General features: G+C 33.8%; 1 protein-coding gene across 6 annotated transcripts in view; it reads left to right on the top strand.

The window, feature by feature from the left end:
* The window catches only part of LOC106469847 (kazrin-like), a 28,294-nt gene extending 11,283 nt beyond the window's left edge, over positions 1–17,011 (top strand). For 3 of the 6 annotated variants that reach the window (XM_022398397.1, XM_022398398.1, XM_022398400.1), the window contains exons 5-7: positions 1,273–1,435; positions 2,031–2,054; positions 13,986–17,011. In XM_022398397.1, the coding sequence (XP_022254105.1) occupies positions 1,273–1,435; positions 2,031–2,054; positions 13,986–14,141 (343 nt within the window). In that variant the 3' untranslated portion in view covers positions 14,142–17,011. Of the gene's footprint in view, positions 1–1,272; positions 1,436–2,030; positions 2,055–5,993; positions 6,044–13,985 lie in introns of all 6 variants that reach the window. The other 3 variants (XM_022398401.1, XM_022398402.1, XM_022398399.1) reach the window with 3 other exon arrangements.
* Positions 17,012–22,451: the final 5,440 nt, after the last annotated feature.

Raw genomic sequence — 22,451 nt, 5'->3', positions numbered from 1 at the left:
ATTGGACCCTTTAGTGTTTTTTTTTTTTTGTATTAGGTTTGTTCAAAGGACTTTACAATTCAAGAAGGGGGCAGTATTATAAACTTTATTTCTAATGCTGTAATTTTGATTTTAGCTAGGGGGAGTAGCAATTGAGTCATAGTGATGATATTAAGATAACAAAATTTAATAAGATAAGCCTAGAACTTCCAAAATGTTCTAAAACCTGATGTCAAGTTTTCCAATAAATTCACAGGTAGATTATAAATATGAAATTGAGAGAGTTGTTTCTAACTCATAGAATGAATCATCAAATATCAATTTGATATTATTTAAATGGACTGGACTTTGAATTATTTTCTCCAGATAATTTAAAAGAACCTGCTGATGAAAGAACAATATTACAACAATATGTTGCATGAGAATTTTATTGTTATTCTGATGGTCCTACACATTATTGTCTAACTGTATTGTTGTCAGTTGTAATATGTTACATTATTAGATAACTTCCAGTCTGATTAAGCTATACAGTGTGACAATACTAGATTGTTCATTGTAGTATGTACCTTACATTGAGACTTAGTTTCTATTGTCTGATTAAGATATACAGTGGGACAATACTAGATTGTTCATTGTAGTATTTACCTTACATTGAGACTTAGTTTCTGTTGTGTGATTAAGATATACAGTGGGACAATACTAGATTGTTCATTGTAGTATGTACCTTATATTGAGACTTAGTTTCTGTTGTGTGATTAAGATATACAGTGGGACAATACTAGACTGTTCACTGTAGTATGTACCTTATATTGAGACTTAGTTTCTATTGTGTGATTAAGATATACAGTGTGACAATACTAGATTGTTCATTGTAGTATGTACCTTATATTGAGACTTAGTTTCTATTGTCTGATTAAGATATACAGTGTGACAATACTAGATTGTTCATTGTAGTATGTACCTTATATTGAGACTTAGTTTCTATTGTCTGATTAAGATATACAGTGTGACAACACTAGATTGTTCATTGTAGTATGTACCTTATATTGAGACTTAGTTTCTGTTGTCTGATTAAGATATACAGTGTGACAATACTAGATTGTTCATTGTAGTATGTACCTTATATTGAGACTTAGTCTCTATTGTCTGATTAAGATATACAGTGCAATCCTTCTGCATTATTGTCAGATGTAATGTATTCTATTGTGATATAATTCTTGAAGTTTGTACTTAGGTGACACAACTTGATGGTGTGTATACAAACAATAACTAAAACGGCTTTATACACTTCAGAATGTCATTAGAAGCAGAAGCAGTCTTTCAGTCTCAGAAGAGTCGGAAGAGGAATGTGGGACATTCTTCAGCCAGTCGAACAGGATCATTAGGTCATAGTTTTATGAGGTCTTACTCCAGAGGAACATTGGATAGATCTGATAAACGTTATACCAGCATGAGGGTAAGAAAAACTGAAGTTCCAGAGATTAATTTGATATAATTTGTTGATAAAAAGATATAGGAAAAATAAAATATACGAACTATGTCATTTTGAAGTATTTGCCAGTTGGCAGGGTTTGTTCTATATTTGAGCAGCATTAGGTTCTTGGTACAACATGGAATTTTTAATCAATAAAGCTAAAAAAAAATTGTTATTACAGAAATAAAATAATTGAAAAATTTATCTTGTAATCTCTCTTGTCCAACTTTGAGTGAAGAAAGTGTTCTGTTTTTGTTACAGTCAGTGATGTCTTTACAGTAAATTTATTTTTTTCATAAAAAATTGGATGTTTTGTTTTATGAACAGTTTAGATAATCTTTTTTGTGCTCAATGTTTAAAGGAGGAAAACTTAAAATATTTTCAGTTACTAATTTTTCCCATGGTAAACAAAGTGCACATGACCCACTGTGTATCTTTGCACTAAACAACAACAGTTGCATGTTTATCTTTTTTCTGTGTAAGACAGTCAAGTGTTTTATGTGACAGGAAAAACATGCTTATTCACATTTTATTTTTGCAAACTGTTGCAAGTTTAGTGACTTTATTTCTGTTGTAGTTTACAACTTGGAAAAGTTCACAGGTGAGTTCTTATACTTCTGAACTTTTACCTGCATGGGTGTATCTAAAGCTAAGACCAATTTAATCAGCATATATTATGGTGTATGTATGTCTACACAGCGTGGTCACAAGTAAATAGACACCACCATTTCAGAAAAAATGGAATTTTTCAGTCATATTCACATAAATTGATATATTTATAATTTAATTAATATCTAGTAGATCTTCCTTTCGCTTCGTGGAGTTCGTTGATCCTTTGGGGCATCGTGAGAATCATCTCGTCAATTTTAGATTGTGGGATTTTCGCCCACTCTTTCTTCAAAACTTGGAGTAGATCGAAGTTGGTTTTTTTGGTTGTTTCTTGACTTGCCGGTCGAGTATGGCCCAGACGTTTTTGATGGGGTACATGTCAGGAGATTGGCTCAGCCAGGACAACTTCTGGATACCATTTTCTTCCTGCCACTTTTGAGTGTTTCTAGTGTGACACAGTGCTCCATCTTCCAGGAACAATGTTGTGTTCTTGTCCACGAAACCCGAGGAATAAAGTGGCAAGAGTCCTTCCTCCAATATTTCGACGTATTTCGCAAAATTTATGTTGCCAACGCATTCAACTAAGGTCGATCTCCCACCAACCCAAACATCTCCCAAAACCATCACGCTGAAACCACCATGCTTCACAGTTGGCTGAAATCTGTTGAGCCCAAACTCTTGGTGAGGCATTCTGTAGACCCATATCCTCCCACTGTCCAAAAATTGAGAGAATCTTGATTCGTCTAAGAACAGTATGGTCTTCCAAAAGTCCAGAGGCTTGATCATCATATCACTTGCCCACTTCTTTTGTCTGACTATGTTGGCAGGTCTTAATATGGGCTTCTGTTTAGCTGCTCTGCAACGATAACCCAGTCTGTAGAGAATCCGTTGAACAGATTTCGGGCTCATCCCACCAACTTTGGCCACTTCTGCAGTTGTTAATCTGGGATCCATTTTGATGCTCCTCTTGACAGCCCTTTTTGTCCTCTCTGATGGACCAGGACGAGCCGGACGCTGCTCAGTTGTTTCCTTGCCATGTTTCCTGATCTGCACGATATTTCTGTTGACTGTCGAAAGCGGGATTCCCAAATTTTGTGAAATTTGCCACTGACTTATTCCACCATCTGCTTGACCAACTATCCTCCCTCTAACAAAATCTGACAATTCGAGAGAACCTTGAGTTCTAGGCATGTTGTAGCACAAGATAATTAGTGTACAGACCATTTTCATTTATATAGTGCTCTGTGAACACAAATTAGTTAGCATAAATCAGTTAAATGACGAAAAATTAGGTGTCTATTTACTTGTGACCACTCAGTGTATATACAAGATGCAGTGATTTTCTGAAACACAGCATGCTTTAGAAATAATTCTGTATGATGTTACATATATACTTTAACTCTAAAATTACAGACTTGCTTCTGTACTGTTCATTAACAATTGAGCTTCCATTTTTTGATTTACTTGATATGTTCAGTGTAAAGAACTTACTCCAAAATTGGCTGAAATCTCTCATTTGTTACTTGAAATATGTAGGAGACCCCAGTAGTGGTTAGTGGTGATAATTGCAGTACTGGAGGTATATTTTTACATTTTTTGCGTGACTCTTATATTATTAAGAGTTATGAATCAACAGAGTTATGAACCCACAATCAATTTGGTGCATAAATATTTGAGATAAAATGGGTTTATAAAACTAATGGGTCCATACAAGTCAGTCTGATGCAGTAGAACAGTTAAAATCATGTACCAGTATTTTAAATTAGATGTGTCAACCTGCTGGCACTGCATAGTAACAGATATTTTTAACTATCATAAGCATTAAGTTAAAACTTCTGACAGTAGACTTCATTTCAAATTTTGGTATTCCTAAAACAGTATTTTAGACTTAAGAAATTTAAAAGTTGCAAGTACATTCTAACAGACTTTTCACTGGATATAAAGTAAATTGAAGATGTAAACATTTATACCATGATGTTTCATTTTGACTAATTTGATAGTTTTGTAATGCTGAATCTGTAACAAACCTGGATAAGCATGTTTAATTAACATTCCTAAGTGTGTGCAGTTATAAAAACAAAAACATAACCTGAAAGAGTTTAACATTACAAGATGATGCTCTTAATACAAATGAAGAAATTTTCCACTTAATTCAATTAGTAGCACTTTGATGATTTAACTGCTAGTTTGATTTAATCAACTACTAGAATAACTTAGCACTGAATACAGTTGCTAAAATTGTTAAAAACTTCAATCAGAAACAATATGTTTTAATATCATTTACAAATTATAGACAAGGTTTATTCCACAAATTAAATATACACATTGTAACTTTATGGGGACTTTATTATCTATTATCAATTTTCTTCTGAGCTGGGTATGGCACATTATATTATTTGACTAGATACTGGTATATCAGTATTTTATTTTATAGGTAGTACTGGAAAGATGGACTGAATATATAAAAAAAAATAAAAAAATAGCTGCGACTGCTAAGAGACTTTGAAGTTCTTTGATTGGTCACTTGAATGTTCCAAGTTAAGTTCCACTGTTAAGTGAGACAGATTATTCACAATATTCCTTTCTTGTGAAATATAAATATGAACTTTTTACTTTAAACTTGATAAATACTAACTTTCTCATTCAGAGGTAAGTAAATGTAGTCAGCAGGGTGGAGGTAAGTGTGTGTTTTTGTATCTGTGCTACTTGTTGCAAGCAGGCTATCAGATTGTTTTTTTTTATATCTGAATCTAACAGAAATTTATATCTTGGGAATAGTTAGCACCTAGCACAAGTATTATGTTTCAGTTTCCATTTCTGAAGTTTAATTATTTAGTACTCTTGCATAAATGTATCTACATTCTAATTCTGTACTAACCATCTGAGATTTATTATTTAATTTTAAATTTTTAGTAAGCATGTAAAATGTTTCATTAGTACTAATCATGTAAAGTCTACTGCTTCATTTTGATTCAGTGAAATGTGTATTTAATCAAGTAAAGCATCATTTCTTGGTGATGTAGTACTAATTATGTGAAAGTTTATAGTGTCTAGTTTAGGTTAAGAAGACAGCTTACAAACATCTGGTGTAATAAAAAAATTACTCATTTCTCTCCTTTTTTTCATAAAAGACGTTACCTTAAACTGCTTTCTACATCTGAAATATCATATCAAATATTAAAAGCTTGGATAAAAAATCTATAGAAATTCCTTCTTTTCACCATGAATAAATTAAAATTTATTTTAGACACCAAATTATTTGCATTTCAATAAGTGAAACGAAGATTGTTTTTAAATAAGCTATATCTGTCATCATGTGTACCAATATTAAAAACTTGTCATGAGTAATACACTACAATTTGTTTAACAGCTGAATTGAACATATTTAGTATTTGTATTTTAAACTTTAAAAGAAGTGGTATATGTTCTAGTTTATTAATGTCAAATAAAGCAAAAATCTCTGAACCAAGGTAGATAGTTTTAAATGTAAGAGCAATCTTGAATGTTAAAATGTAAGATTTTCATTGCAATTACATTTATTTAAGTGGCAGCATTGAACTCTATGCATAAAACACTATTTAAGTTTAACATAAGGAAAAGTAAATGTGCCTAAGTATAACTTCTCTATATAGATAAACACACTGTAAGAAGAAAAAATATTATAATCCAGGAATCAGAAGCCATTTCCACAACTTATTATTATGTCTGGGGAGAATGAGTGGTTTAATGGTTCTAGAGTCTACATATTAGTTACCATTATTCATAGTTAAATTTGATGCTGTCATCTGGAGAATGTAAGTGATTATCAGCATTTCAAAATGTTTTATTGAGGTATTTAAACACTCCTACTAAAATATTAATCAGTAATGACACCAGACTCAAGTTCACTGTCTCTATAAACTTCCACTAACTCTGCTTCCTGTGTCTCTAGCTGAGTGTTTCTTAACTGAAGAAGGCCATAGTGCATCGATAATATCAATGGTAATTGCTTTTTTTTAATCATATTTTCCTGTTGTTGCTTATTTTGCTTATTGCACTGGTTTAAGTTGAAATAATATATATGAGGTATTTACCGTTCAGAGAGCTATTTTGAAGGTGCAGAAACAATGAAACTTCCAAGTATTTTTTATTCAAGTATCAGACACTTTTTAAGTGATAATTACACTGTATTATAAACCTAATTTATTGTAGATTGAGGGTCATAGTTTTCCAATATCCTATCCTATAAATTTTCTTTATTTTTTAATGTTAAGTATTTCTGGGAATTAGTTGAAATTGCTTTGTTACTGTATTTTTGAATTTTGATATATGTTTGTGTCTTTCTCTTGAGTATTTTTGTGATACTTTTAAAAATTATTCAGAGTAGAATCTGTAAACAGAAAACAAACTTGATTTTCTCAAGTTAAAATATCATAGTAAAGCTGTTTATATCAAATTGTTGCACCATTAACTTAAATCACAATTTAAAAAAAAATTGATTAAGATACCCAGAAAAAACAGTTCTCATTTTGTTTTAAACCCAATAAAATTTTACTTATATACTGTGACAACTGATTAGGTGAAATATAATCTAGTCACCTTCCATTAAACCTATGTGCACAGGAGGTGGTTAAAGTGTGCATGCACCAGTCTGGTATAGAGTGTCATTTAACACGATATGCATGTGATGTCAACTTTTCATGTTACCTTACAGTGCTGATTTTGCAACACTTTGTATTAGAGTAGAGAAAATACCAGACATAATATACAAGGATAATGAAAAAATTTAGATATGCAATTAGAAGGATTGTAGAGGTTTTGGAAATACAACTTGCAAACTGTGTGTTGGATCAAAGTATTTTTATTCTTCACATAAACATCACCTTCCACCTCAACTTATCAAACTTATTGACATGTCTGATTTCTGTTGGAGTACTTAATTCTCAATCTAAGTTCACCAAGTGGATTAGTGATAGTCCATCCTTCATAACCTGATTAATCTTAACTGAACAACAAAACTTGTCTTATTTCTATAGGAGTACTTGATTCTAAATTCCACAAGTATATTAATGATAGTGTCTACCCTTTATAACTTAATGGATCCTAACTAAGCAACAAAAATTCTCCTAATTTTCTGTAAGAGTCCTTAACTCTTAACTCAAATATTCCACAAGTAGGTTAGTGATAGTGCCTACCTTCTTAACTTAAATGCTGTTAATTGAGCAATAAAAAAAAAAGTTAGTCTGATTTTTGTAAGGGTTCTTGCCTCTTAAAAGTGATAGTGCCCCACCCTTTATAATTTAATAGATATTAACTAGGCAACAAAATCTTCTGTGATTAATCTAGGAGTCCTTAATTCTTATAATCCACATGTAAATTAGTATCAGTGCCCTTCCCCTTGTAACTAACTTAATGGATCTTAAATGAGCAAGAAAATCTGTCAAATTTCTGTAGGGGTCCTTAATTCTAAATTCCACAAAAATTAGTGATAGAACCTGCCCATCATAACGTATTAGGTCTTAACTGGCCACAGAAACTTATCTGATATTTGTAGGAGACCTTTACTTAACTTCCAAAAATAAATTAATGAACATCATTTATATAACTTATGGATCTTAACTGAGAACAAAAACTTCCCTGATATTATAGAAAACCTGGTCTCTAAATTCCTCAGTTAGATTAGTGATAGTGTCCACTCTTCATAATGTAATTACATATTAAATGAGTAACACAAATTTTTATGATTTCACAAGTAGATGAGTTATAGTTTCCACCTTTATAACATTATTGATCTTAACTAAGGGACAAAAATTTCCCTGATTTCTATAGGAGTCTTTACCTATAAATTCCACAGGTAGATTAATAACCTTCATAATTTAAAGAATCTTAATAACTAAGTAACAAAACCTATAGGAGTTCTTAACACTCATTTCCATTATTGGAATAGCAGTAATATCTACCCTTCATAAATTAAAAAAAAACTTGCATGATTTCTGTAGGAATCAGTAACTCTGATATGATATCTTAGCTCATCTCGCATAATAGTTTACCCGACTTGTGGTGCTCTCTATTTGTGCAAATTTCGTTTGCTACTAGCCTTCATGTTCCAACCTATTCTCATGTGATTACACATGGTATAACAGTGCTGTAGAATGTAATTGAGCATGCAACAACCCTCCACCAATAGGAGTGTAACACACCCTCCTAGCTCAGCTGATTCCCTTTATACTGTAGAGTACTATCATCAGTTTTCAATTTGGCATTCTAGTGCACAGTTGTTATTTTCTTGCATGATGTTCTTTCATTAGTGCATTATCGATCCTTTTTGTGACTTTCTGATAACTTAGCTTATTGTCTTTGGATCATTTGGTTTTTGTGGAATATTTTTTCTTTCCAACTTTACACTACATGAATTCTCAACTAAATGTTACCACACTCACTTCAGTTATGATTCCCATCACAGTTGTCCAACCTACTACTACAGTGGCTTTAGGCTCCACTGTGTCTGCTAAGGAGGTCTTGGCGTTGGTTTGCAGTGAGTTGGAATATGTCATGCAGCCTGCTATGTCTCTTGAACTGTGGCTGGATATCCCATTCCAGGGTGAACTTGATCATGATGAAGATGATTTAGACAGTCTATTCTTGCCTCCTTCCTTTGCAGTGCAGTCTTGTGCTGTTTCTTTAGATGTTCCACGACCTTATTCTGCCTTCCTATACATGCTTTCCCTTTCGTCTCTTTCCCAGTGTCATATGATTCCTTCCTCTCCGTCTTACATTCCACACCTTCCATGGATTATTTAGTTTCCCTTCCTTTACTGATATTCGAATCTATGCTGATCAGTCTCAGGCCCACTTACATTCAGGGGTCAGCATGCCTCGTCCTCCACGTTTTTCAGATGTATGCCTTGGCTTATCATTATTGGATTGTCCTTCTTTTAGACTCTCAGAACTGGTATTCTTTAATTAAAGTGTGGGGTTCCAATCCTGAAACTACATTGAGATTTTCCCAAGCCAACTTTTCACATCTTCATCTTATCCTAACCACTCTCCTCTATTATCTTTATTCAATTCAACTCCTCTCCACCATTTTCCTGAGTATTTTTTGGTGGATACTCATCCCCCCTTTTTTTTCCCATGTTGTGCAATTATCTTTTACTGCCTTTTCCCTTCCTACTTGGTTCCCTTGTTGTTGGAATCTCCTTGGTAGGGATGCACTTTTGTCATACATGTTTCTCCCTCTTTTATATTTATGTGATCTTTGGAGCCCTTTTTTTTGCACCAGTCTGTATTTGGAGATGTTCATGACATTTTTGGAGTCCAGGGTGAAAGCTGCATGTCAAAATTCATCCCTTTCCTCCTTGGTTTCTCGTCTTCCCCAGTCCCTCTTGTGTCTCGCCTTCCTGCTTCCTTCCCTCTCCCAGTGCCTTCTTCCCAAGTTTCAGCAGTGAGCCACCATGTTTTATGTTAATGCATACTCTAGCACCAATGGCGTTGCTGACTATTCCGTGCAGTTGACCAGGTTTGTTTATCTGTGGTATTTTAAACTACAGCTCCCTGGTTTTTTCAGGTGTTATCAGAAAGATTCTCCTTTCATTTCCTGGCCTCTCCCTCATTATCCCCACTTCCCATTCCCTTCATTTCTACACAGGATATCGTTTTATGCCAGTGTCTATCAGAAGCAGTTCCAGGTCTTTAGCTCAAGGGTGCTATCGAACAAGTCACCCTTTTTTGGGGTTTTATTCCCAGTTGTTTGTTTTTCCCAAGAAGACTTGGGATTGACATCCTATCATTAACCTACCCAACATCAACTGGTTCATCAACCTCCCTAGGTTCACCATGGAGTCATTCCTCACACTCTGTTGGGCATTCACTCCAGGTCTCTGGATGTTGAAGGTTGATGTCTCAGATGCATACCTTCATTTCCATATCTTTCCAGCCTCCAGGTTGAGTTTTCCAATTCTGCAATCTTGCTTTTGGGCTGCTGTCAGCACCTTACATCTTCTGTCATGCCTTTGCTCACAATCTTTACATCCAGGATTTGTGGTTCCATCACTACATGGACGACTGGCTAATTTTAACTTTGTCCCAACAAGCTTCTCTATCTCAAACCAATTTCTCCTACAAGAGGCTGCTCAGATGGGATGGCTAGTCAAGTTGAGTAAGTCTTATCTCAACACCACACAGTATCTGATCCATTTGGGGGAGTTTTTCAACACCTTCCTCAGCAGGTCCCAGGTTGCTAAAGCTCTCGGTTTAGAAAACCAATTGATGTGAGGTTGTGTCTCTTTTGGGGACCTGGGCATCCATGGATGCCATTATACCTTGCAGTTATGCACACATGCGTGATCTTCAGTGGGTGTTGCATGATCATTAGAATCTCGTTTGGGATCCCTTTGGTTCTATCCTCCTCCTCCTCCATGTCCTGAGTTGCAACTGTTTACAGATGCTTATTTCACAGGATGGAGGGTGGCATATATGGATCATTGGGAGGTCAGTGGTCGAATCTTCTCTCCACATCAATATCTTGGAACTTCTTGCCATTTATCAGGCTTTGATGCATTTTCTATCTTCTCTGTAAGGCCATATGGTAATGATTCATTCCAACAATTTAACCATTGTCTTTTACATCAAATGACACCCATTCACGTTCACTTTGTTTTCAAATATTGGATCTATTTTCTGGGCTCAACCTTAGCAAATCTGCTTTCTAGCTTCTCATGTCACAAGTTATCTCATTCTGACAAGATCCTGCCCACAGAGTGGCGCCTCACTCCCCAAGGTTTTTGGTGTTTATGCCCCCAGTTTGTACTCCTCTTTTGGATGCATTTGCTACACATCTTAATTCCAAACTACTCTTATTCTGGTTGTCTGTTCCACATTCTTTGGATTTGGCTGTGGATGCATTCGGTCAGGATTGGATCAACCTTTACCTCTATGCCTATCTTCTTCCTTATGTTCTCTCCCAGATCCAAGCCATTCCATGTTGAGTCCTTCTCATTGCCCTGTTCTGGCCTGCTCAGCCATGGTTTCTGATCCTGACCTTCATGCAGTTGTTCCCTCCATTTCCCACTCATCCATTTCTCATTTGTATTCCCACTTTGATCCAAGTTGTCTTCTTTGTCCTGTACATGCTCTTCATTGTTATGTCACCTGCAGTAATTCCTTCTGCAATTTCCATTCCAGCCTCTTTGTCCCGTGGTATTCTTTCTCTACCTGTGATCACTCTTCTGGGATGGTTATGCCAATTTATATGACTGGCTTATGCATTTTTGTCTGAGGATTCCTGTTGCATTTTCCACGTCTCCTTACACCAAATTCATCATCTTACCTTCTCCTTGGCTGCCCACATCCATTGTTTTTTGGAGGAAATTATATAGGCTGGCATGTGGATCACATTATACTTCTCTGTTGGTTCAGATGGTGAATACTCTCCTCCAAGTGTGGACCAGAAGAAAAATACCCAATGGGACCTTGTTTTGGGCTTGACAAATCTGTCATATCTGGTTCACCCTTCTAACTGGCATTCCTCCATCCTACCAATTCCTGGGTGTCCTGCTGTTGGATTAGCGCAAGATCAGGCAACATAGTACCTCATGCTTGTGATTGGTAGGGCTCTCCTACCATAGACTGGACGATAAATTTACAATGGTGCCAGATTTTGGACTGGAGTTGATCCACCATGTTGTATTCGTGTTTTTAACAACGCCCAGATGTCAAGTTCTCAGGTGGCCTGGTGTTTGGTTGTGTGCTGAGTCTGCACACATGTGCCTGGCCATGGGTTTGGGGAATGGAAGTTCATTTTCTCATTCTTGGGCTTGAGGTGAAAATGGTAAGGATCTTCCTCCTACTGTGGACCAGATAACAAATTCCCGATACTGCCTGGTTTTGGACTTGAGTTGACCCACTGCTTGTGCCCTACCCAATGTACATCATCTAATACATCCAATTACAAATTAGATGTGCATTTTTTCCCATTTGATTTATCAACACATATTTTTACAATGGGTATTGTATCAGAAGTTAACATTTTCTTACACTGAAAATGTATTTCAGATAGATGCTTACATTTTGTCACACTTCTCACCTATCCTCCCCCACTATCAGTGCATCCTTTTGCCTAATATCAAAGTGGGGATAGTTCTCTACAGTGTAGAGGGAGTCAACTGTGTGAGCAGGGTGTATTGTACTCCTGTTTGGGGAGGGTTATCACATGCTATAGCACAGCCATACCATGTGTAATTATGTGAGAGCAGGTGGGAGCATCAAGGCTTGTAGTCAGGAAAAGCTATTATGTGAGGGGAGGTATCTATTGGAAATGCAGTTAATGTCTAAATCTAATATTCCACAAGTAAATTAGCATTAGAGACAGTGCCCAACCATTGTATTTTAGTGGATCTTAAGTTATATAAAAATACATTATAATTCTATAGGGATCTTTCACCCTAAATTCCACTTGTAGATTAATGACAATGCATACCTGTCGTAACTTAATTTAGCATCACAGAGTTCTTTGATTTCTATATGAATGCTTGAATAAATTCCACAAATGGCTTATTGATAGTGTCCTCATTTCATAATTTAATATCTTAACTCAGCAACAAAAACTGCATTGATTTCTGTAGAAGTCCTAATCCCTTATTCTAAGTTCCATAACTTAATTAATGATATTTTCCACTCTTCATAACTTAATGCATCTTATCTGAGCAACATAACCTTTCTTTTTCAGTAATAATCCTTGACACTCAATTCCACAAGTGGATTAGTGATAATTTCCATTTGTAGCATAATGGATCTTAACTGAGCAACGAAATTTGATTTCTGTAGTCGTTCTTGATTTTAAGCTCCACAAGTAAATTACTGACTACCTTTCGTAACTTAATGAATCTTAATTGAAGAAAATAAACTTCATAGACTTCTGTAGTAGTCTGTATATCTAACTCAAATATTATACAAGTAGATTAGTGATAGTGTCCACCCTTCATAACTTAACTTATCTTAAGTGAGGAACAAAAATTCTACGATATCTTTACGGGTTCTTCATTGTAAGTTCCACAAGTAGATTAGTAATATTATCCACTTTCCAAACTTAATGGATCTTAACTGAGCAAGAAAAACTCCTGATTTACTTAGGAGTATTTAATTCTTATATTCCACAAGTAAATAAGTGACAATGTCCAATCGTCGTAACTTTATGGAACTTAGCAACAAAAACTTTCCTGATTACTCTAGGATTCAATGAATTTAACTCACAAACTCCACAGATAGATAAGTGCCAATATCCACATTTCCTATCTTAATGGATTTTAACTGAGCAAAAATTTTTCTGATTTCTTTGGAATGCTTGACTCTAACATAAGTGGGTTACTGACAATTCCCACTCATCATAACTTAGTGGATCTTAAATGAGCAACAAAATGTTTGTTTGTAGACGATATTAACTCTAACTCTAAATTACATATTTAGATCAATGATAGTGTCCACCCTTCATAACTTAATAAATCTTTACTGAGAAAAAAAAATACTTTCAATTATCTGTAAGGGTATTTGACTCTAGATTCCACAAATAGATTAGGGATAGTACCCACCATTCATGACGTAATGGATTTTAACTGAACAAAATAAACATACATGATTTATCTAGGAGACATTGACTCTGACTCCTACATTTCACAAATAGATTAGTGCCAATGTCCTCATTTCATAACTTAATGGATCGAAAAACAAAACTTGCCTGATTTCTATAGGAGTCCTTGACTCTAAATTTCACAAGTGGATTAATGATAGTGCCTACCCTTCATAACTTATGGATCTTTAATGAGCAACATAAACTCGTCTGATTTTGTCAGGCCCTTGACTCTAAATTCTAGAAGTAGGTTAGTGATAGTGTCCACTCTTCATAACCAAATGGGTCTTAACTGAGCAACAAAACTTCTGATTTCTTTAGGGATCCTTGACTCGAGCTTTGGGGTTAAAGATGAAGCAAGATCTCCATCAATCAATCAGCTTTCAGTCTTCTCCTCTCACACTTAAAGAAGGTGATGGCCACAGACGGGTAAAGTCACAAGGAGACATTGAAACCTTGACTGTTACTCCAGTCTGAAATATGGGAAAGTGTTTAATTTGTTGTATAAGAAAAGAAAACTTTATTTAAGAATAAGATGATTGAATGTGTGAAACGTATAATGTTACCATGGCAACTGCTTTGTATTAACAATTACTACTTGAGAACATAAAAAGTATAAACAAGTGTCTATATGTTGTACATGTCTAACCAAGTCTGAACATCTGCCTGTAGGTGGTGATCTCCTATTTAGTGCTGAATAACCACAAGAAATTACTATTATCTTTCATTTGGGACAACCACGTGTTGTGTTGTAATCGAGTTTTGAATTTTAATTATAGCACCTTGGTTCTCTGAAAGTGTTGTTTAAAACACTTTATTAATTTAATTTTTTTTCATTTCTCTTGTGCCAATGTGATTTTAGGAAAAAACATGTTAATGATATCTCTTGATATACATTAACATAGTTTTATCAACTCGACATGTGGTGTGGTGGTAATTATTGAAAACACCCTTCCCTGAAGTACAATATATAACGTAAGTACAAACATACACGAAATTAATTTATGGATGTGTTTCTATGGTAGCAAATGGGTACAGCTTTATTATTATTATTATAAAAATGAAAATTTGCAAAATAATTAACTGTAGCACCTTTAATTAATTAATTAACTGCCAAGTTATGGGAAAAAACATTTAGTGGGTAAAATGTGGACAATTAATATAGTTCCTGTATGAACAGAATATTCATAGAGTTGTCATGGTAACTAAATGTTGTGTTCGTAAACAATATTGGTGTAGTCAGAAAGTACTGAACCTATGATTTTTGTTGTCATAGTAACTCAGTGTAGCCTGAGCCATTGCTGAAAAAAAAGTGATGATCAACAGTTAAATGGACTTGTCCTCAGTCGCTGAAAGCACCTGGTCCTACTTCTAAAGATTCAACTGAATGTGTGCTTTTGTTAAAACGAGAGGTCACATAATGCTCAAAGTTGTTTTAATATGATCTTGATAAAAATGTATCTTATTTCAAATGTATGTAAAATATAACTGTTCGTCTTAAGTTGTTTTTAACCTACCAAATAGTGAACTTTGACAATTGAAAAATATGAAAGGCTGATCACGTGGTTTTATATGTAATAAATAGACGTTTATCTATTTGATACTTGAGCAAAACAAACTCAATCTGAAACGTGTGTTTCAGATTCTGTAAACTTTTAATTACTTCTGTATTTCATATAGGCATCAAAGAAAGGGAATTATAGTTACCATAAGTTCAAATGTGATAAGTCTGTTAGAGAAAATAATGGCAATTTTTCTATTGTACTTGAAACCATGTGACAGTTTTAATTTAAAGTGTCTTCTCAGTAATTAGATTTTAAGAAATGTCACTAAAATGGGCAATGAAAAATAGTTTTTTCTTCGCAAACTTTGTAAAAAAATGAATATGTGGCATTAAAACACTTCGTTCAAGGAATGCAACATTAAAGTGTTAAACCGGTTTTAGATTAATAACATTAATTTTGGAAAAAGAATGTTTAGTAAATGTTACCGTTTATTTCGCGTATAAAGTACAGACGGTTGTGTCTTCATCGAACTTGTATTTATGACAGTTTTATTATGTATCAACACTTTTTCCTTCTCTGTTATAGAGTATTTGTACCACTGACTGCAATAGAACAGCATTATAAGAAACCATACAGCTTACATCGATTTTAGTCTGATTATAAAAGGTTAGATCAAGTTAATTGGAATTGCGTATTCAGGAGGCAGTGTTGATTTTTAAGCCTAAACATACAGTATACACGTTTAAAAAAAAACAAAAGTTTCGGAAAGCTTCTACCATACACACACAAAATGTTTCCAGAACATATCTAACTACTTGTGGCAGCCATTTTGTGACAAAGAAGATGTTTTTGTGTGATATGACACACTTCTGTGATTGGTTAAAGATAAAAAGTTCCTGAAACATGCTCAGTAACACGTCTGTTGAATGCTGGGTCTTAATCATACCTAGCTCAGTGTTCTGAAATGTTTTTATAAGCAGAGAAAAATACACGTCTGTTAATTTTAATACTTTTCTGTAAAATTATTCAAAACTCCTGAATTTAAGCTCATTTTAAATTTTGTACTCCTATTTTGTAAATCTTGATAATTAAAAAATATAAGGTTAAAAAGAAAACCGATAAACTTTAAAAAATGCTCTCTGTTCTTCATAAATGTATTGTAAATTAAGTGTAAAACAATACTGGTATTTTGTTTATGTGTGTGTGTATATATATAACTCATTGAATAAGACAGGCTATACTTGTCGGATAGGACCAGCCATTAATAAGACACTCTAATAGCATCAGGTATTCAAGTTTTGAATTAGTTTGAATTAATTTTAATCGATTTACTTGTTATTTTACTTCAGACTATTGTTTCATCCATATTATCCAAAAATAAATCGAAAATATTCGTTTCGGCATACTGAAAACCAATGGATACTGTCAATGGCTGTCAGAAAAACCATTTATGTTTTAGAGTCAAAGTTTCCACAAGTCTCTATCAAGAGTAAATTTACATTTACGTTAAAACTCGCAGTCATTGCTTATTTTTGTTGTTGTGTGTGGCCTTCGGTGATCAGTTAATAATTTATGAATTCTGAGTTATCAATAAATGTTGTAAAAAAAGCCGTTTCATGAAAACCTGTTTATTGTTGTGTTTTATGTTGTTCTTGTAAAGGAGAATCAGTATGATGGAAAATATTTTATCCATCATTTCTGTATCTTTCGTATTTTGTATATGATTATAGTTCCTTAAAACCTAAATTCTTTCGTCTTGTGACGTCCTCTAGTGAATTAAAATATTGTAGTTGATCTGATGTTATAAAGTATGATGAGAAAAATAAAGAAATTCAGAATTTATCTTTGTTTCAGTATGGTTTTTCTATTTAGCTAGAAGTATGAGAGTGTTTCATTTCCTCCAGTGTCTTTTCAGCAATAAGAGAATCATGCGAATGTTTAATTTTTTACTGTGTTTCCAGTAACAACAGATTCGTGAGAGTAGGTAATTTCTTCGGTTTCCTGTAAGAAAGAACCGTGAAAACGCACCACCTCTCAGTATAATTCTTGAAATTGAAAATTACAGTAAGATGCAAGAAATCCCATGGTGATTAACTGAATTTTGTAGAAACGTTCAATTCGTGAAGGAAAAGGGAAACTCAAGAGACGATGCAAACTTCATTTTAAAAAAACATAAAAAATTATGTGAAAGTGACAAAATGCAAATATGTAAATAAAACGCATGTTGTATTATAGTAACTTCTGCTATGTTTCTTTGTCTGTCTTTTATCATGTGTAGCGCGGTTTTGTTTTCCATTATTTCTAGTTCTGTTGAGTGTAGCTGCTTCTTATTTTTTGCCTTTTATTTTATTATATGGCTTAGTTGTTAGGGCATTTGACGCGTAATTTGCGAGTCGCGGGACCGAAACCCATCGTTAAATATTCTTGCCGTTTCTTTTGTTGGGGCTCTTTCTGGTTCTAATTTTGAAGCGATAGACTAGAGGGAAGCGATTAGTCAACACTGCCTACCGCAATTCGTGGGCTATTCCAAGTAGATAGTAGAATTCGACCGTCACTCTTATAACGCACCCACGACCCAAAGCGCAGAACGCGTTTATTTTTCGGCGATAAAAGGGCGCTTAACCTCCGAACTTCAGTCCGGCACGCTAACCAGCCCGAGTACTAAAGGAACCATAGAAAAATAAAACAAGTGATATTATTTTATTGTTTATGTACTTTTTTTTTCAAGTATTATCCTTTGTTTTGTTTTAATCGTATTTTGTTTTATTTTCGATCTTCTCTTTTTAGTTTGAATCTTTCTAAATTTCGATATTATACTATTATGTTTTAGTATCAGCCTTGTGTTATTTTAGTTTCGATAAATTACTTGTTCCAATTTGGTCATTTTTCAATTCCAGTGTTGTTTTTCTTTTCGTTTTATTCTGATGGTGTAATATGTCTAATCCGAAACGCCCAAGTCTAAGTAAACACGCCGCTTTCCTTGTTTGGAGGTATTGTGGACAGGTTAGTCTCTAATCTTGTATATAAACGTTTCGAAAATGTATTTCAATCAAACGCTTTTAATAATATCCTTGTTTGTCTTAACTATAATCGTAATTTAAACTGTCAATTTAAGCTATTTAAGTGTTTGTTTTGTTTGTTTGTTTGTTTTTTAATTATGCACAAAGCTACACAAGGAGTATCTGTGCTCTGCCCACCACGGGTATCGAAACCCGGTTTCTAGCATTGTAAGTCCGCAGACATACCGCTGTGCCACTGGGGGCCTTTATTTTGTAATTCGGGAAGAAAAAAGGGGTCACACAGTTTTGGAGTTTGAAATTCTGTACCTTTCAATTCTCATACAAACCAACTTCGTCGAAAATACTGCATTATTAGAGTTTCTTAGGAGATTCGTGGTTTTACAACAACCTCCATTATTTATTCAATTCGTTTGCTGTATAAACAAACTTTTGTTAAGTACACTTGTCAAACTTGTTCATTATGCTGAGTTCAGGTTTATCACAGATTAAATTAATAAACTATCTTAAGGAAAAACATACTCTTTAAACAGTTTTATCATACTAACAAAAATCAATATAATCAATAACACTGACAAATAGTAAAATTTAAGAATTACTTTAGAAATGAAATGGAAAACAACTTTAGCCTGGAATTATAAATAAATAAAATCAGCAAATCTTACAAATGAAATATCATTCACCAATGTTTCTTTATTGAAACTATAACCGAGAATATAAACTAGAAATTAGATGTTTTTCTTTTTATGCAGAATGAGATCTGAAAAAAAAATTTTTTTTTTTTCAGGTGAAGCAAGCTTTGCAATTAGAGGTACGGTGTAATGACGGCGCCATCACAAATCGACTCTGCTTCGCGCAGAGTGTACGTGGTAGTGCCGCCTTGAGGTTGACGGAAATATATTTAAGAATAGAATTCGATCACATTTTTTATGAATGTAAAATGTGAGATTCCATTTTCTTAGAATTTTAAATTTTATGACGAAATGATAAGATACATTTTCTTATCACTCATTAACGTAAAAAACTAAATTACCAAGAAAACCTTACATAGGAACAGTTATTTCTGATTTTCTGGTGTATATAAAGAGTTCATCTAACTGCTAACGTGTTTTAACACATTGATACCCTAACATTTTAATAATAAATTCCACTTACCGGAGCAGAAGGAGAAAGCTTAATATACATAAGATTTTATACGAACAAAGTATTAACATTTGCTTATTAGACTATCTTTTTTAATTGGTGGATAACAAATGTGAAAAGAATGAGACGTAAAAAAACAGAAAAAAAAACATGCCTGTTTAAATACGTTTTACCAGCGCTAGTAAATGTAATAATATTATATCTTCAACTTTAGCATTAGGAAAATAATTTTTGTAGATAGGCCTAAACTCATAAGTTTATGACTTTTATTGAATTGTACTTTATCTTTAAAAACTGACGAATGTCAGAACTTTAAGATGTTTGGCGACAAAATGATAATACGCCTAATTTATATTGTGCCCATAACTACTTACGTGAACTAATTAAATTATTATAATACATATTATATAAACTAGTTTTATTTACAAAAAGATTAGATTATTCATTTCGACTGAGTAAACAGTTTTTTTTCTCAGTTTTCTATCACAATCAATCGCGTGTCACGTCATAAGTCAAGATGAACGAAGTTTTTGTTTTTTTCTAAAGGTTCTGTACTTTATCTATAAGCCATTCTCACCTCTCATTGTTATGCTGATTATTTGGACGTGCATATTTGACCATCGAGACTTATTGTGACGTCACACCATTTTACATAATATGAAAATAAGTTTCGCAATCGGAGACTGATTTGTTTCTTTATCTTAACGTGAACTTTTACAGTTTCACCACAAGTTCTGAGAGAACTTGAGAATAGTTTTGTTCTACGTTTAACGCTGGCAACGAGATGGACTTTTCGCCATCACAGAAAGAAACCAAGGTTAAAGTTGGTTGGAGGGTGTTCCGGCCACTTCCGTTTCCCGTTTTCTCAGATGTTGGAAGTACTGGTAACAGACTCTCTGTGGCGGTACTCACTAAGCAAGGATCTCCTCCTTTAAGACTGCGGGGCCAACTTTTACAGACGTTCGTTTTCTTTGGCCTGTAAGATAGAAGAATTAATTAATAACGTGCTGTGGTACCAAAATATTCCCCTGAACATCATGATCTCCAGGTATAACTATTTAGGTTTTGTTACTTGGATTCTTACCTCGAACCTATTTACATCAATATCACTATAATTATTTAAGGTGAAAGGTATGGCCGGTAAATAAACATTAGATTATGGGTTCCATACATTACCCGTTACTACTCGTTATTGGAATAATAACAAAATGACACATATATGGGTCCCGAAGAATACCCACTTCTACTCTACTACTATAAACTGGAAAAAGAAATTTATAGATATGGACGGTTAGTCTCTAATCTATCCCATTCTACTCTAGTTAGAACAATAATATAGTGGTAATTTGTTATCATATATGGGGTTTTGTGTCTTTTATTAAATATACGAACATAATCGTTTTCATATCGAACAAAGTAGTAACCAAAATATAATTTCGTAGATTGATAGTTTGAAATAACAAAACAAAATATTTGTTGTAATTTTAGTCATTTTTAAACTGTTTGAAATAAAATAAATTCAAAAGTATTAAACTAATAGCATATACTTCGTATACATCGTCATTAGGAATCCTTACAAGTTAACGATACAAATAAAGTTCCTTTTGATGGTAATTATCTTTTTATTTTAAGAATTTTTAATCCATATAACATTAATTATAACACACAATAATTTCAATAAGTTTCGAGCCACCAATAGAGGACGACAATAATCATCCTTCCAAGACACTGACCTCCCCCTTTTAACCACCGGAGGTTGGACTTTTTTCTCACTGACACCTTCAAACAACTTGAATAAGAGTTCCGAATTGGTTACTCGTATAATTCGTGACCCCTCAGACCTAGTGCTGGAAGCACTACCTTTTAATCGTTCTTCAGGTGGAGTAACTGGACGAATTTCTGTTTGAAAGTACAAAAGTATCTGCTGATTGGAGAATGTTATTTGAATCCAACTTCCGATATACTTCTCGAGTAATAAAGTGAGTTTTTTTAACTAGTTTGATATTAGTTAATTACAATTTTTATGTTTGATAATATTTATGGGTGTGCCTATGACAGGAAAAAACAAAACAAATACGGTTAGAACCATTTAGTAATCCACATAAACATACACACATAAAACCCTCTAGTACTTTAAACAGATGGACGTGACTTCTTCAGGGGGTGTTACTATTAACCCTGAAAAAGATAGGTTCACCTTTCGACACTGGAAAGCACTAGGGTTTTATTGGTTGTTTTAATTTTCAATGTAAGATCGTTTCTAGGTGCTCTGATGAATGTCATGCATATTGAAATAGCATAAAAATCACGCTAAGTAACTATACATTTACGTCAAAGGGAGTCAATATAGATGACCGAAGTAAATTTTAAGAGGGTGTGATATGCTAATATTGTATGCTTTTTTCAATAATTTGTCAATAACGGTGAACGTGTTTGTGCTCAAATCTACCAAACCTAAGTCAGGAAAACAATGTTGTATAGCATGAATTAAAACAAAGAACCCAACATGTTTTGGTAGCTTTTGATTCAGTAATTGCCTTCTTCAGGGTTAGTTTTTGTTACAGCTTACACGTGATTCATATGGTAACCTCAAAACTGAGGAATTTATCAAATACCATGTGAATGTAACAAAACATATAATGGACAAACAAAAATATTCTGAAAACAAGAAAAGAAATCATTGTGAAAAGGGAGAAACGGATGAATCAGCTTTAGATTATCACATAATGGAAAAATATCATGTTATCAATCGGAATAATTGCGCAACCTAAAATCTTTGAACATAAAAATATGTATGAATCAATATGACTATTAAAGAAGAGGTATGAGTAGATAAATCAAGACGAAGAACCAGGCATACGTCACATATGGAGAAGTTTAACTCCCACATCATAAAAATAAATAAATTGTAAAAAGTGTTTCTTTAAGAAAATATCTATATGGGCCAGGCTTTCTTCAGTGTCCATTTTTTCAGCTGAAAAAGAATCTTCTCCTATAAGTATGGTTTATACAGTTCTTGAAAATATAACTACTGAAAAACCTTGTGCCAAAAATCTAGCACTCGGGCAACATTCTGTCATATTTTTCCACCTTGATAAAGATGACCATACCATTACCAGATT

Source organism: Limulus polyphemus, unplaced genomic scaffold, assembly GCF_000517525.1.
Source record: "Limulus polyphemus unplaced genomic scaffold, Limulus_polyphemus-2.1.2 Scaffold3681, whole genome shotgun sequence".
Classification (NCBI taxonomy): Eukaryota; Metazoa; Arthropoda; class Merostomata; order Xiphosura; family Limulidae; genus Limulus; species Limulus polyphemus.
The sequence above is the reverse complement of the archived record's forward strand: the minus strand, read 5'-3'. Positions and strand labels throughout refer to the sequence as shown.